We start from the raw sequence: 13,417 nt of genomic DNA on the forward strand, positions 1-13,417 counted from the left end.
CATTGACTGTTGAATTAGCTCCAGTGCTGTTTGTGGTTTTCATGTACAGGATATCAAGACAGCCTTGTTTGCTAGTGCAAGGTTCTATGTTAACATTGTCTGCTCTCTCTATCTTATGTTTTTGGGTTTTTTTTTTTTTTTATTGGACTGGCCTCTAAATGACTGAACCCTCTCATTCTAAAAGACTTATAGCAACTCAGCTAATCCTAGCTAGCAATTAAGAGTCGATAGCAATGGGATAGAGCTAAATGTTTAGCTAGTTAAGGGCAGAGAATGTGTTTTTCTATTAAACTCAGGCAAAAATGCTGATTTAGCCTAGCAATTCTCACATTTTTTGGATTCCTTCCTACTTCCACAACATACTCGATTTCACGACATTAATTGTGCTTCAGTTTTTCCCCCAAGAGAGAAGCTCAATGGGCATTTTAAAATCTCTCCATGTTTAATGATATTGTTTTAAAGCGCATTTCCAAAAACTTGATATTATCTAGTCCAGGTAAAGACATTTCCATAGATGGCATAAAAATGAACTTTGGATATTTGGATATCAGGATTCGGACATTTTGGGTTGTTTTGACCTTAAGTGGCATTTTATACAAATGCATATTGATCGTTTAGTGACGCAATACCATTTAATTACATACAATTAACCACCATACATATTTGATTATTATTTTTCGATGACAGTTTTAAGATTGAAATGAAACCTGTATTGATGTATGGTTATGTTGTACCCGTGTTGAAAGTGGTACAAGATTACTCCGCGTAAAACCAGTTAGTTAAATTTGAAGCACTAAATCCACCCAGCTCTGTTAAGGAGCTATGGCATATCAGTATATGCTTTCCAATTTCAGCTACATATCTTCCTCATCCCTCACCAGGCAGGCAACTGTTCAGGAGGTCCAGGTACTGATCCATGGAGGTCAGGGCTTTGTATCCAGCACAATTGATGATTCCTCTGGGATGCAGGCCTCTTTCATAGGCCTGAGGAGGAAGATAATAAAGTTTAGCTTCACACCGCAGCTGCACGTCTGCAGCCGAGAGTGTCATCTAGACTCCATGTAGCATGATGCAACTGCACTTTATTCCAAACTGAAACTGGAAGGACATAAGCAGTAACAGGTTTTAAATTAGTTTTGTTTGATTTAGACGTGCAAGAGTTTCCTCACCAGTCTGCTGTCATAGAAGCTGATGTTGTAAGAGTTGGCCACGTAGATGAAGCGGTTCCTCCATTTCTTATTCTCGTCCAAATACTGAAACAGGTCTCCAGAGAATATGGACTTGTCCTGAAGTGGATCCTGAAGAAAAAAAATGTTTTTCCTCATAATCTCGTAAGATTTTTTCTTTATAAAAAAAAAAAAAAAAAAAAAAAAAAAAAAAAAAAAAAATTAAAAAAAAAGAGGCTGAATGTCATTTTTTCAAATTCTAAAGACCAAACTAGATGAAGTCTTGGGTTTTTCCCCCCCGGGTGGCCTATAATTAGAAATGGGCAGCAGGCCTGGTAGACAAATTGTATGCTATGTACGATTTCGATGTGCTTTTGTTTATGTCTGGTGCTCAAAACCATGACTTGAGATGACGAAAGCAGAACCTGGGCAAACTGAGCAGATCTGCGTTACTGAATGTTGCTCTCTGTATGGCGTTGAACGCTCATTAACTGCCAGAGGAAGCTGGTAGAAATGTGTTTAACCCAGTGCAACTGCTCTGATTTTGGTGGAAAGTTCAAGAATTAAAAATCCGCCACCAATCGATATGATGGTATCCGTTTACATAATGTCTCCGAGACTTTTGCTGGAACGCTGGATTATATTTTTAAAATAAATCTGTTCTGGGATCATAAAGGACCCATGGATTTTTTTTTTTTTTTTTTTAAACACTGGAAGAGATCCAAAACTGCGAAAATTCCGGAGACCCTCCCCATGTGTAGATTTCTCCAAATTTTCCCCGTCAGACGCTGCATGTTCAGTTGTCTGGCTTATTTTAAAATGTCAGTAAGTCTATCATTGAAATGGGAACGTGAAATCTAAATTTCCGTACTCTTTTTTAGCTTTCCAGACATCTTTCCACTAACCCTGTGCTACTATGAATAAACCACACACGCCTATAAAAATGTGTAAGGGAGGTTTAGCCATACTGCTGACTCTGCGATTCATGCACAGGGATTTAATTATCCATACTAAAAAAAAAAAAAAAAGGGGGGCAGTTTGCACTTACTCACCAGATCAGCACACCGAGTTAGGCATAATTTAAGCTTCAGAACATCACACCTTAGCGAACCCGGGGCTTATGGTGACGGGGGCACCGACGTGTGCGTCTGATCTGCACACGTGTTAATGTTATTCGATCAGACCATTTAATTCACGTGTGAAACTTGCTCCAATTTCCCTCCACTAGCTGACCAAAGATAAAAGGGACCACAGAGCCATGTGGTTCTTAATGGGTTATTTTTACAGAGAGGAAAAAAGCCCCCAACCAAAAACACGAGCAGTCAGATATAGTGGTGCTTGAAAGCTTAGAATTTTCGATATTCCTGCATAAATGTGACCTAAAACATCGTCAGATTTTCGCACAAGTCCTCAAAGTAAAGAAAGAGTACCCAATTAAACAAACGTGACCAAATATCATACTCGGTCGTTTATTTAGTGAGGAAAATGATCGAATATTCCATATCTGTGATTGAGAAAAGTATGTGAAGCTTTGCTTTCAGTACCTGGTGTGACCCCCTTGTGCAGCGATAACTGCAGCTAAACGTTTCCGGTACGTGTCTATCGGTCCTGCACGTCGGCTCGGAGGAGTTTTACTCCGTTCCTCAGTACAGAACAGCTTCGACTCTGGGATGTTGGTGTGTTTCCTTACATGAACTTCCTGCTTCAGGTTCTTCCACAACATTTCTACTGGATTAAAGTCAGGACTTTGACTCGGCCGTTCCAAAACATTACCGTTATTCTTCTTTATCCATTCTTTGGTAGAACGACTCGTGTGCTTAAGATCGTTGTCTTGCTGCATGACCCACTATCTCTTGAGATTCAGTTCATGGACAGATGTCCTGACATTCTCCTTTAGAATTCGCTGCTTTAATTCAGAAGTCATTGTTCCATCAATGATGGCAAGCCGTCCTGGTCCAGATACAGCGAAACAGCCCCGAACCCTGATACTACCACCACCATGTTTCACAGATGGGATAAGGATCTTATGCAAATATACAGAAAAGTCTAAAAGGTCTCACATACTTTCCGGCACCACTGCATAGAATCTAAACCCCTAGCAACAAAATATACCGGTGAAGATGGTGCAAATTAGTTATTAGCTGTATTTGGTACATTTTCGGAAGTCATAGTCATTTGATGATATATAAATAAAAACAATGCATTATTATATGTATTTTATGCCAGTTTTTTTTTTTTTTTTTTTTGTAAGTGTATATATACACATACATCCAGAACAGTACATATACAGCGTCCCAAATGGCCAGTGGTACTCTGCCACATTCTTAATTTAAACTCTAAGCTTAAAAATATACATTAGTTTAAAAATATGTTTAAAATAAAAATAAAAGTTATTTAATTGTATTTCATTAAATAATTGGACCCCGCCCCTTTGTTAATATGTAGCACATTTCATTTAAGAAACAAATCCAGGTTAATCCGATATCATTCCATTCCAGTTAGTCAAATTACACAGGAAATAAATAGCTATATATTAAAAAAAAAAATATTCAACATTAAATATTAATTCTACCACCGCTATTCTTTCACGCCGTTATATTCCACCATGTTAAACCTCTGCTTCCGAACACAGTGGTATTCATGCATGAACATGTTCTTTTCACTCCAGTAATATATTTTGAAAAATAGAATATATATGAACTAAAAAAAATATATATATGTATTCAGGGAAAAAAAAAAAAGAAAAAAAAATGCACGCACAATAAAAAGGCATAAACACATTCGTTACGAATATCCCGAGGTTCAAAAAGGCACCGAATACAAGGAATGAAAATGAACCCAAGAATCAGAAGTGTAATCAGATATAAAGAGCTAAAGAAAAAAGTTTATTCAAAGAAATGTGAAAAGGTGAAAAGGGCAGACGAGGAAGTTACCTTGCGGTGTAAGAGCTGGGCCTGTACGTTCCCTCCTCCCTCGATCTCGAAGCGGACGCTGTTAAAAAGAGCCACTGCATACTGCTGACCGTACACCTTACGGAACTCGGTCATCACCTTTTTGGTATGAGCTGGAATGCACACACACACACACACACACACACACACACACACCTTTTAGTGGGCTGAATAAGAACAAAAGTAGGAACCAAACCACAGGCTGAAGTTTTCGATCAGAACGCAGGTGCGTACGTTAGCGATTGCGTGCCGTAGGTAAAGAATATAAAGTCCAGGACAGGGCGCATTCTTTTTTTTTTTTAGGATTCATTTGTCTTCTAACTTCTTTTTAGAACAATTAGACAAAATAAGATATGCGATCCCTCAAACACAAAGCATTTGTTTTGGCTGCACACATACAGTAGATCCGTAGTGTGACAGGCATGAAGCATGGAAGAGGGCCTATTGACAGTCACACAGGTATTACAATGATGAGTGAGTGAGTGAGTGAGTGAGTGAGTGAGTGAGTGAGTGTGTGTGTGTCTTTCTGTAGATGTACACAGACTTTCTGTAGTTTGTCTCTACACACCGATCAAAGCTATATAAAGAAAAAAAAAAAGAAAAAAACCTATTCAGATAGAGCTGTTCTCACGTTCATGAACCTGAAAATAAATAAATAAATAAAATAAATAAATAAATAAATAAGGGGGGGGGGGGGGGGGGGGGGGGGGGCTGACTTTGATCTGTCATCAGGAGATGATAAAACTAACAACCAGGGAGACAGAACAGAGCAAAAGGAGGAGATGAAGACCACTTTAGAAAATCAGTACAGAGCCGGCACTGAACGCGAGACGTGAAAGGTGTCATGATGTCATAAGATACACGAGCCAATTATACTCCGCTATGCAAATGCAGGCCATGTACATGAACAAGGACGGGCTTAACGAGGACAGGAATTGGGTCACATGATTAAAAACAAACGACATGTGGCTTTCTTGAGAAGGGTTAAAATGTAAAAAACTTCGGTGGCTTTTCGATTATCTCCAGAACAAGCTTTCGGGGTCGACTGGGATTCGAAACCCAGGATCACGGACACCGTCACGAGATGTATGAAGACGAGAGACATGGTCAAGTCTCTAGGCAGTTAGGCAAAGTAAATGCCTGAAGGGAGTAATAGACTAATATTTGCATGTTTGGTGTGGCACTTATATAACTCAAGAAAAGCAATTTATATTCAAATACAGGCATGAAGCAGGGCATGAGTCTGCCTTGTTTGATGTGGTGCAGTTCACTTCACTGTAACTCGTAATGGCAGAAACAAGCCTAACATTTCTCACAGATTACTGCAGAAATGTCCATGTTTGGATGTGGCTCAGAGCCTAATCATGGCTTGAAGAATGTTCTGGTTTGCAAAAGGTGGACTAGTCAGCTGGTGTGTGTGTGTGTTCAACAGCAGGAAGGAATCGATTGTTAGCAGAGGAAGAGAAGGAAGTCTGTGTGTGTATATGTGAGAGAGAGAGAGAGAGAGAGAGTGAGTGTGTGTGTGTGCATGGTGACTCATACAGTAACATCCTTTATCCTCCATTTCATTACAGTGCACTAATCTAAACATTTTATTGTTCTGTATTTTAGGAAACAATTAAGTAATGGATTGCGCAATACATGTGAACCAAAACACTCAAGTGTAGGATCTGTCTCCTCTCCTCACCACACACACACACACACACACACACACACACACACACAGGGTATTGTAGACTTTACTAAGGATTTATATTGAAAACACTTATTTGTGTGTGTGTGAGAGTCATAATTCCTCTCCGGACGCAGGTCGTCATGCATTTGAAAACTTAGCGGAAAGAGCGTTTACAAAACATCTCTTCTCTCGAAGCCGGCAAACCCACGAGCTGGAAAATGAAACAAAGCCAATACGCACAGGACTTCGATCCAGTCGATCCAGAGGAGTAAACCGCATGCATCATGGTAAGATCGCTCAGCATTACATTACGTGAGCAGAAAAGCATCTCAGACCTTGAGGTTCTGATCCTTTCGGTCAAGTGGGCACTGGAGCATTAAATTCCTGACAGGTGTGGAAACCCATGTGGTCTTCTACTGTGGTAGCCAAGCCGCCTCATGGTACGCTACGTTAGGCATTCTGAGATGCTTTTCTGCTCACCATGATTATAAAGTGTGGTTATCTGAATGACTATAGACTTCCTGTCAGCTCGGGCCAGTCTGGCCATTCTTCTCAGATCTCGGTCATCGACAAGGAGTTTCACTCCACAGACCTTCCACTCACAGGATGGTTTTTTTGCACCACACTGGGTAAACTCTAGTTGTGTGTGAAAATCCCAGAAGATCAGCAGTTTCTGAAATACTCAGACCAGCCTCTCTGGTACCAACCACTACTCCACTGTCAAAGTCACCTAGATCACATTTTCCTCCCCGTCCATTCTTGATGGAAACATTAACTGAAGCTCTTCTCCTGTATCTGCATGATTTTATGCATTGTGCTGCTGCCATGATTGTTCCATTATCGTGGCATTAAAAATTTGCTCGCCACCCACCTGTACTCCTTGCTACTGAACGTCAGGTCAACCCAAGCTCTTTCTAAGGTCTACCTAAGGTCGGTACTGCTGGAGGTGTAAAAAAAATGCTCATTAATAGCCAAATTAATACCAATACTTACTTTACTCCAGCTCCCTAGTGTGTGGGTGTGCTGATTCAGCTGCCCACTGCGTCATTACCTCTCTAGGGGATGCGCTTCAATAACAAATACAGACCTTCTAACATGTGTGCTCCGTCCCGCTCCATTAACTTCACTACAGAAAGGGATGACCGACCTGCTCTCCCTCATACCTGCACTCTGAGTCAGCACAATTTCACTCATCTGCTCTCACACACAGATTTAGTGAGTGCCACAGATGTGTAATGAAAAAGCAAGCATGACTGAGATAGAGCTTTAAAAAAAAAAGAAGAAGAAGAAGAAGAAGAAAAAAAAAGAAGAGCTACTGTAGCACAACTTGCTGAAAACTTTAATGTGCTGTGATAGAAAGCTGTCAGAACACACAGTGCATCGCAGCTTGTGGTGTATGGGACTGCGTAGCGGCAGACCGGTTAGAGCGTCCCAACCTGACCCCTGTTCAATGTCGAAAGCGTCTACGATGTCCACGAGCATCAAAACTGGACCGTGGAGCAATGGAAGAAGGTGGGCTGGTCTGATGAATCACGTTTTCTTTTACATCGTGTGGATAGCCGTGGGTGTGTGTGGCGCCAGGATGCACCATGGGAAGAAGGCAAGACGGCGGAGGAAGTGTGATACTCTGAGCAATGTTTTGCTAGGAAACCTTGGGTCCTGGCATTCATGTGGATGTTATTCTGACACGTACCACCTACCTAAACATTGCTGCAGACCGAGTACACCCCTTCATGGCAACGGTATTCCCTAATGTCAGTGTCCTCTTTCAGCAGGATGATGCTCCCTGCCACACTGCAAACACTGTTCAGGAATGATCTGAGGAACTTGACGAAGAGTTCAAGGTGTCGATTCGGCCTCCAAATTCCCCAGATCTCAATCCGATCCAGCATCTGTTGGATGTGCTGGACAAACAAGTCCGATCCACGGAGGCCGCACCTCGCAACCTACAGGACTTGAAGGATCTGCTGCTAATGTTTTGTAGCCAGACACTACAGCACACCTTTAGATGTCTTGTAGAGATACACAATATTCGGCAGGTGGTTTTAATGTTATGGCTGATCGGTGTATGATTAATTCCCCCACCCCAGTGGAGCAGCACAGATTTATACTCAGAGAGGGGTGGGTGAACGAGAGAGAAATAGTAAAGAGCTCACTGTTGCATATGTCGTGTTACCATACTAGCTTCAGGGGCATGTTCATACCTGCTTTCCTTCACTCTCTGTCTATAGGCACGCTGCTCTAACGAGTTCAGTGTATGAGGGTTACCCGCAGGTCCTGGTTGGAATTTCCGGTGTTATAGGCTCCTTTTAACCTACTGACCTAGCGTACATCCAACTGATCCATCCTTACAAACTAAAGCCCAGAACACATTATGTCAAGTCAAGTGGCTTTTATCATTTCAACCATACACAGCTGGTAGAGTACACTGTGAAACGAAACAACGTTGCTCCAGGACCACGGTGCTACGTAAAACCCGTTATACATAAAGTGCAAGTGCAAACGTGTGCAAAAAGCACGAGACAGTGCAGTACTACTAAATCAGGACAAAAGAATAACAAAATACCAATAATAATAATAAAACTTTTTTTAAAACTGTTGCGTTTAGCTTCCATATCGCTGTTAGTGCGTCATCGAATTCAGTTGCAGCTACTGGATATGACCGCTGGATACAATCAATTAATAGTTCATCGTTATCCCGGAAAAGACCACGCCCATCAGAGAAGTTTCCTCATAGGCTAGAGCTGTTCAGTCAGAAGAACTTTCTACTGATTTACAGTAATAGGATTTGTCGGTGCAAAAGCAGTATTCAGGGACTGATCGGGAGATAATGAGTGTGCACTTGTACGCGTAACGCCGAGCTGATGTCAAATTTCCAGCCAAGGTTCTAGACACACGTCTTCCTGAGGCATTCCCAGAATTCTTACAGGCTGGTGCTCTCCAAGCGATATCGGAATGACTTTTCTTGACAGCCACATTAACACCAAAAAAAAATTTAAATAAATAAAAACAAATCACTTTCTAGATGTTTAAAATATATAACGAAATCGCTTCTGAATTAGTAATGCATCAGTGAGGTCAAAGTTTAGCCTCTGGACATAGGTCCTGCCTGGAGAGTCAGTCAATATAATACACACAAACAAAGCAATACATCTGTGCTAGAAGGTTCTACTGTACTCGTGAATTTTGGGGCTGACGACAAATGTTTGTGGAAAGAATAACATGCTATTTTTGACTTGAGAGAGAGAGCGAGAGAGAGCGAGAGAGAGAGAGAGCGAGAGAGAGCGAGAGAGAGCGAGAGAGAGCGAGAGAGAGCGAGCAGACACTCGCTGCCACTGTTCTAAACACACGTAACCAGCAGAGAACCCAGAAAAACACAGCTTGAGCACATTTCATTGGTCTCATTTCCTGTGTCTCATCTCCTGCATTCTTTAAGCTTCCTCGTCAACACTAAGAAGTTGCTAGAACATCAACTTCAAAACTAGTGTACACTTCACAGCAGCCACATCACTGAAACTCAGATGTGTAAAACCTGAAGTTCTTGCCAATTTACCCCCTCAGTCAAGGAGCTGACTAAAACATGCCTGTACACGCGGGGGTTCAGACGGACACCTGTGAGACTCGATAGACCTTAAACACACCGCTCTGCATTATAACTAATTGGTTTCAAAGATCATATTAGCAATCATGCTAACAGTCATATTAGCATCAGTTCTAGCGAGACATTTAAAAACACAAGCGCCAAATTCACTTCACAGGGGTTTATAGGATGTCAAAGTTTTGAGTCGGGTAAAAGATTTTATATGCGTTCTGAAGAACTGTGGTATTATACCATACAAGACCTTAATTCAATCCACAAAAGGACACCTTTAGATGTTAGGTGAATGGAAAAAAAATAATAAATCCAGAGTGACTTGAATATAAATGTTTATAATGAACACGTGACCTTCAATTTATTTTATAACGACAGTCTATATAATGAAATTCTTTGTAATTAAGATTCTTTCCACTATTTTTAAAAACATTCATCTCCATTACCCACAATGCTGTTTGACTACCTGCTGGTAGTAGTGATGGCGGGATGTAATCCTCACTTCATCCCTACCTAATAAGAGTGATGCAGCAGTGCTTTAGTCGAAAAATTGGATTTCTCCCAGTATTATGGCGTCGAATGTTACGGGACAGTATAGTGGGTGAGAAAGCAATCTCCTGCTCTTTTGTTCTCACGAGCTAATAATAAAACCCGGTGCTTGGAATCGTTGAAACTCTTGGTCGTATTAAACACCAGTGCCACTCCGCTTGTAACGTCCTCCTGTGCCAAACCACAAACTTCTCACGGGAATAACGCGACTACTAAATAATAAGCACTGACCGACATATCAGCACCAGAATTAATCACAGATTAAAACACACCTCAAAACATTTTTCGCCTTTACTTTAAGGGTTAGGGGTTAGGGTTACGTTAAAGATCAGTACCAACTTAAAATTGGCCACAGAGTCTTTTTAAAGGCCATTTGAAGTATGGACATCTCTGATCATGCTCCACTGTATACTCCTTATTCATACTGTTCACACCTTCCAGGACCCAAACAGTAAAGTTCTGGATCTTTGGAATATCGTGTTCGTTCATTCGACTATATTCATCTGCCAAAGGCTTTTATTCAACGGGTTTTTACAAGTGAGGCAGAATTCCCTTCCACTCAACACAAGTGCAGAATTGTGCGAGTGTATAAACAAGAGAGGGAGTAGCAACTAACCACAATAGCTGGATTAAGTGCTAGTATACACGAGTGATATAAATACTGATCACAAAGCAAAAAAAGTCTAGGGACAGATTAGAGAGTCGTGTTATTCCACAATACACACTTCACAATAATAAACGTAGTACGATTAATCGTGAGGACACTCGGATAGACAAACTCGTAAACCCGGGGAGAAAGTTGGTGGTGTTTTTGCATCAATGGGGCAAGACATAAGCGATTGGAAAGCAAGAATCAGACAGCTTTACAGGCAGCACTGGTGGGTAAACTTAAAACTCACCCCTGATACCGTATGTGTTTAAAACCATCTTTACAGAATCTACAGAAATAATGGTACCAAACTGTACTAGTATTTTTTTTATTTTTTTTTAAACTTATTGTTTGGAAGGTGCCATGAAGGACATATCTGCTGTAGCTTTAGTGTGTATCTGGGAAGGTGCGTGTAGTGTAGCTTTAATTAGCTTTTAGAGAACTGCTTCAGAGGTGAATCAGTGGTCCTTAAGGGCCAATTATGTACCTTCTATATTCTTCTTTCCAGGTGAATGAGAATGCTGAGAGTAAAAAGATTGTACCCTTGATGGTATGACACCAGCGATAAGAAGAAGAAAAAAGTATAATTTAGGACCTTTATTTCTGGGATTTTAGTAAATTGATGGCATTTGATAGAGAGGCATTTCTCATATAATTACCAGGATTGTTTCATGGTGTGTGTGTGTGTGTGTGTGTGTGTGTTTATATTTATCTCCTACTCCTCGGAGTGGAATACCTCTGATGACCCAGGAACAGCATCCACCTGTAAGAATATGTGTGTGTGTGTGTGAGAGAGAGAGAGAGAGAGAAAGAGTGTGTGTGAGTATCTTACCTGTAATTACCTGTCGCCTTCCCTCGTCCAGGTGAGTAGAAACTACATCCCCCATGGTGGAGATACTATTACCAAAAAATAAAAAATAAAAAAAAAAATAAAGGGAAAAAGATCCAGAGAAACTAGTCCTTGCAATAAGAGGGAAAAAAAAACTGTGGATTAATATTAGAAACTATTCAAAAACTCAAAATATATCTGCGCGTTTTCTCCTCTGCGCCTTCCATGAGAACACACCAGACACTACAGATCACCAAACTCAGTAAACTCCAACAGGTGTGTGATGAAATGTAGCCGAAATCAACAGCCTCTTCTTTCACTAGAGAGGAATGGGAAAGGTGGTGTTGAACACGCAGTGCTGATAATTACAGCTGAGCTCTCTCTATCTCTATCTCTCATACACACTCACTCTCTCGCCAAGAGCGTCCAGACTAGTCTAACGTGTTCAACAGGGTTGCCATATATGTGTCTTTTATCTCTATCTAACTCCAGTAGTGATTTAAATCTCATTCAACATAAAGCAACTCTCACATTCTGTTAACTTCCAGCAAACCCGTGCTCACAAGGACAATTTCCGCAGTACAAATGTTATTAGAAAATGTTATCAGAAAAAAAAAGGTATTAGGAATGTTATCCGACCACCCAAATTTCAATAATGTCAACCTGGCAACCCTATGGTTAACCTGCGGCTGATGGGTGGGCGTGGCTTAAGGTTGGAACGCAGTAAGCGGAAGGGAACGCCCTAATTTTTTAATGTCTTTCTCTCTTTAGTTTTTATCCACACTGCTTTTTGTATTTATTTGTAAGAATAAGTGTCTGCATGTTTCGAGTTGGACGTTGGGAAGAATGATTGGATTTTTATATACCAGCTGTTTTTGAAAATTGGACTATCTGGGAAAACATCATCATAAACAAAAATATGATTTGTGTAGTTTATATTAAACGATTATTTGTTTTCAGAAACAAAACTGACTCATAGATGGATTCACTGCATGGGTTAAGCAAACAGTTTGAATTGGATTTAAATATAAAGGTAGGCTATTTAGTTAGATGGCGTATAAGCGTGTTTTGGAAATAAGATACTGACCTCTGGTGGACAAATGTGGCTTAAAACGCTATTGATTTTTAAAAATAATTTTTATTTTATAGAAAAGATTTATACTACACTATAATCGAAATATTTAATTCTAAAGCGAGTGAACAACGAATTAAGTTTAGGTCGTTACTAAAATCACCATCTCATTTCTAAATGATGTTTTTTTTGTTTTTGTTTTTTTTTTGTTTTTTAAATGTATATTATGTGTCAATATAACCAGCTTGTTAATCGGAAAACATCTAACCATCTCTCTACCATCCCATAATTATCTGGCTTTGAGCCATCAGCATCATTGGAGAAGCAGGACAGAGCAACAGCACTACTGCTATGGAAGACCAAAGGTATCAAAAACGCCTTAAAAAAAAACAAACCAACAACCGTCTTCTTCACGTGCTAACTACAGGGTTTTCCAAAAGTCTCCATACATTGGGGGAAATTTAACACTCTTGGCAAAATGTCTTCCAAGAATTTTCAAACGTTTCATACTAATTTTTCATACGAAAGTATTGAAATCATTATCGTGGCTGGGTCAGGAAGCCGTCGCATGGTTGCGATGGACTTTAACAGGAAACAAGGCGGACACATCAGACACGACACTGTCGCCAAACTTATTAACAAATTCAAAAAGAGTGGAAGTGTTGCGGACGTCCACGAAGATCCGCTGACGAAGGCACAACCGACGTGGTGCTGGCAAACACAGTCCTCTATATATGGAGACTTTTGGGACACCCTGAATATTGAGATCTGTCCATACATGATACATGTTACATTAACAATACTTTAATAAGCTATTTTAAAACGAACGTTCCAATTTGTAGATATTTTAAATGTACAATTCAGTTAGCAAGATGTTCATAGTCATGCGCTATAAAACAGAATGCAAAAGAATGCATTATTGGGTGCCATTTTT

General features: G+C 40.3%; 1 protein-coding gene across 1 annotated transcript in view; it reads right to left on the bottom strand.

Moving 5' to 3' along the window:
• Window positions 1–11,839, bottom strand: part of niban2a (niban apoptosis regulator 2a) — a 36,990-nt gene extending 25,151 nt beyond the window's left edge. The window contains exons 1-4 of the mRNA XM_017492837.2: window positions 11,415–11,839; window positions 4,100–4,230; window positions 1,170–1,298; window positions 879–984 (exon numbers count right to left, since the gene is read on the bottom strand). Coding sequence (XP_017348326.1) covers window positions 879–984; window positions 1,170–1,298; window positions 4,100–4,230; window positions 11,415–11,469 — 421 coding nt within the window. The 5' untranslated portion in view covers window positions 11,470–11,839. The remainder of the gene's footprint in view (window positions 1–878; window positions 985–1,169; window positions 1,299–4,099; window positions 4,231–11,414) is intronic.
• Window positions 11,840–13,417: the final 1,578 nt, after the last annotated feature.

Source organism: Ictalurus punctatus, chromosome 18 (assembly GCF_001660625.3).
Source record: "Ictalurus punctatus breed USDA103 chromosome 18, Coco_2.0, whole genome shotgun sequence".
Classification (NCBI taxonomy): domain Eukaryota; kingdom Metazoa; phylum Chordata; class Actinopteri; order Siluriformes; family Ictaluridae; genus Ictalurus; species Ictalurus punctatus.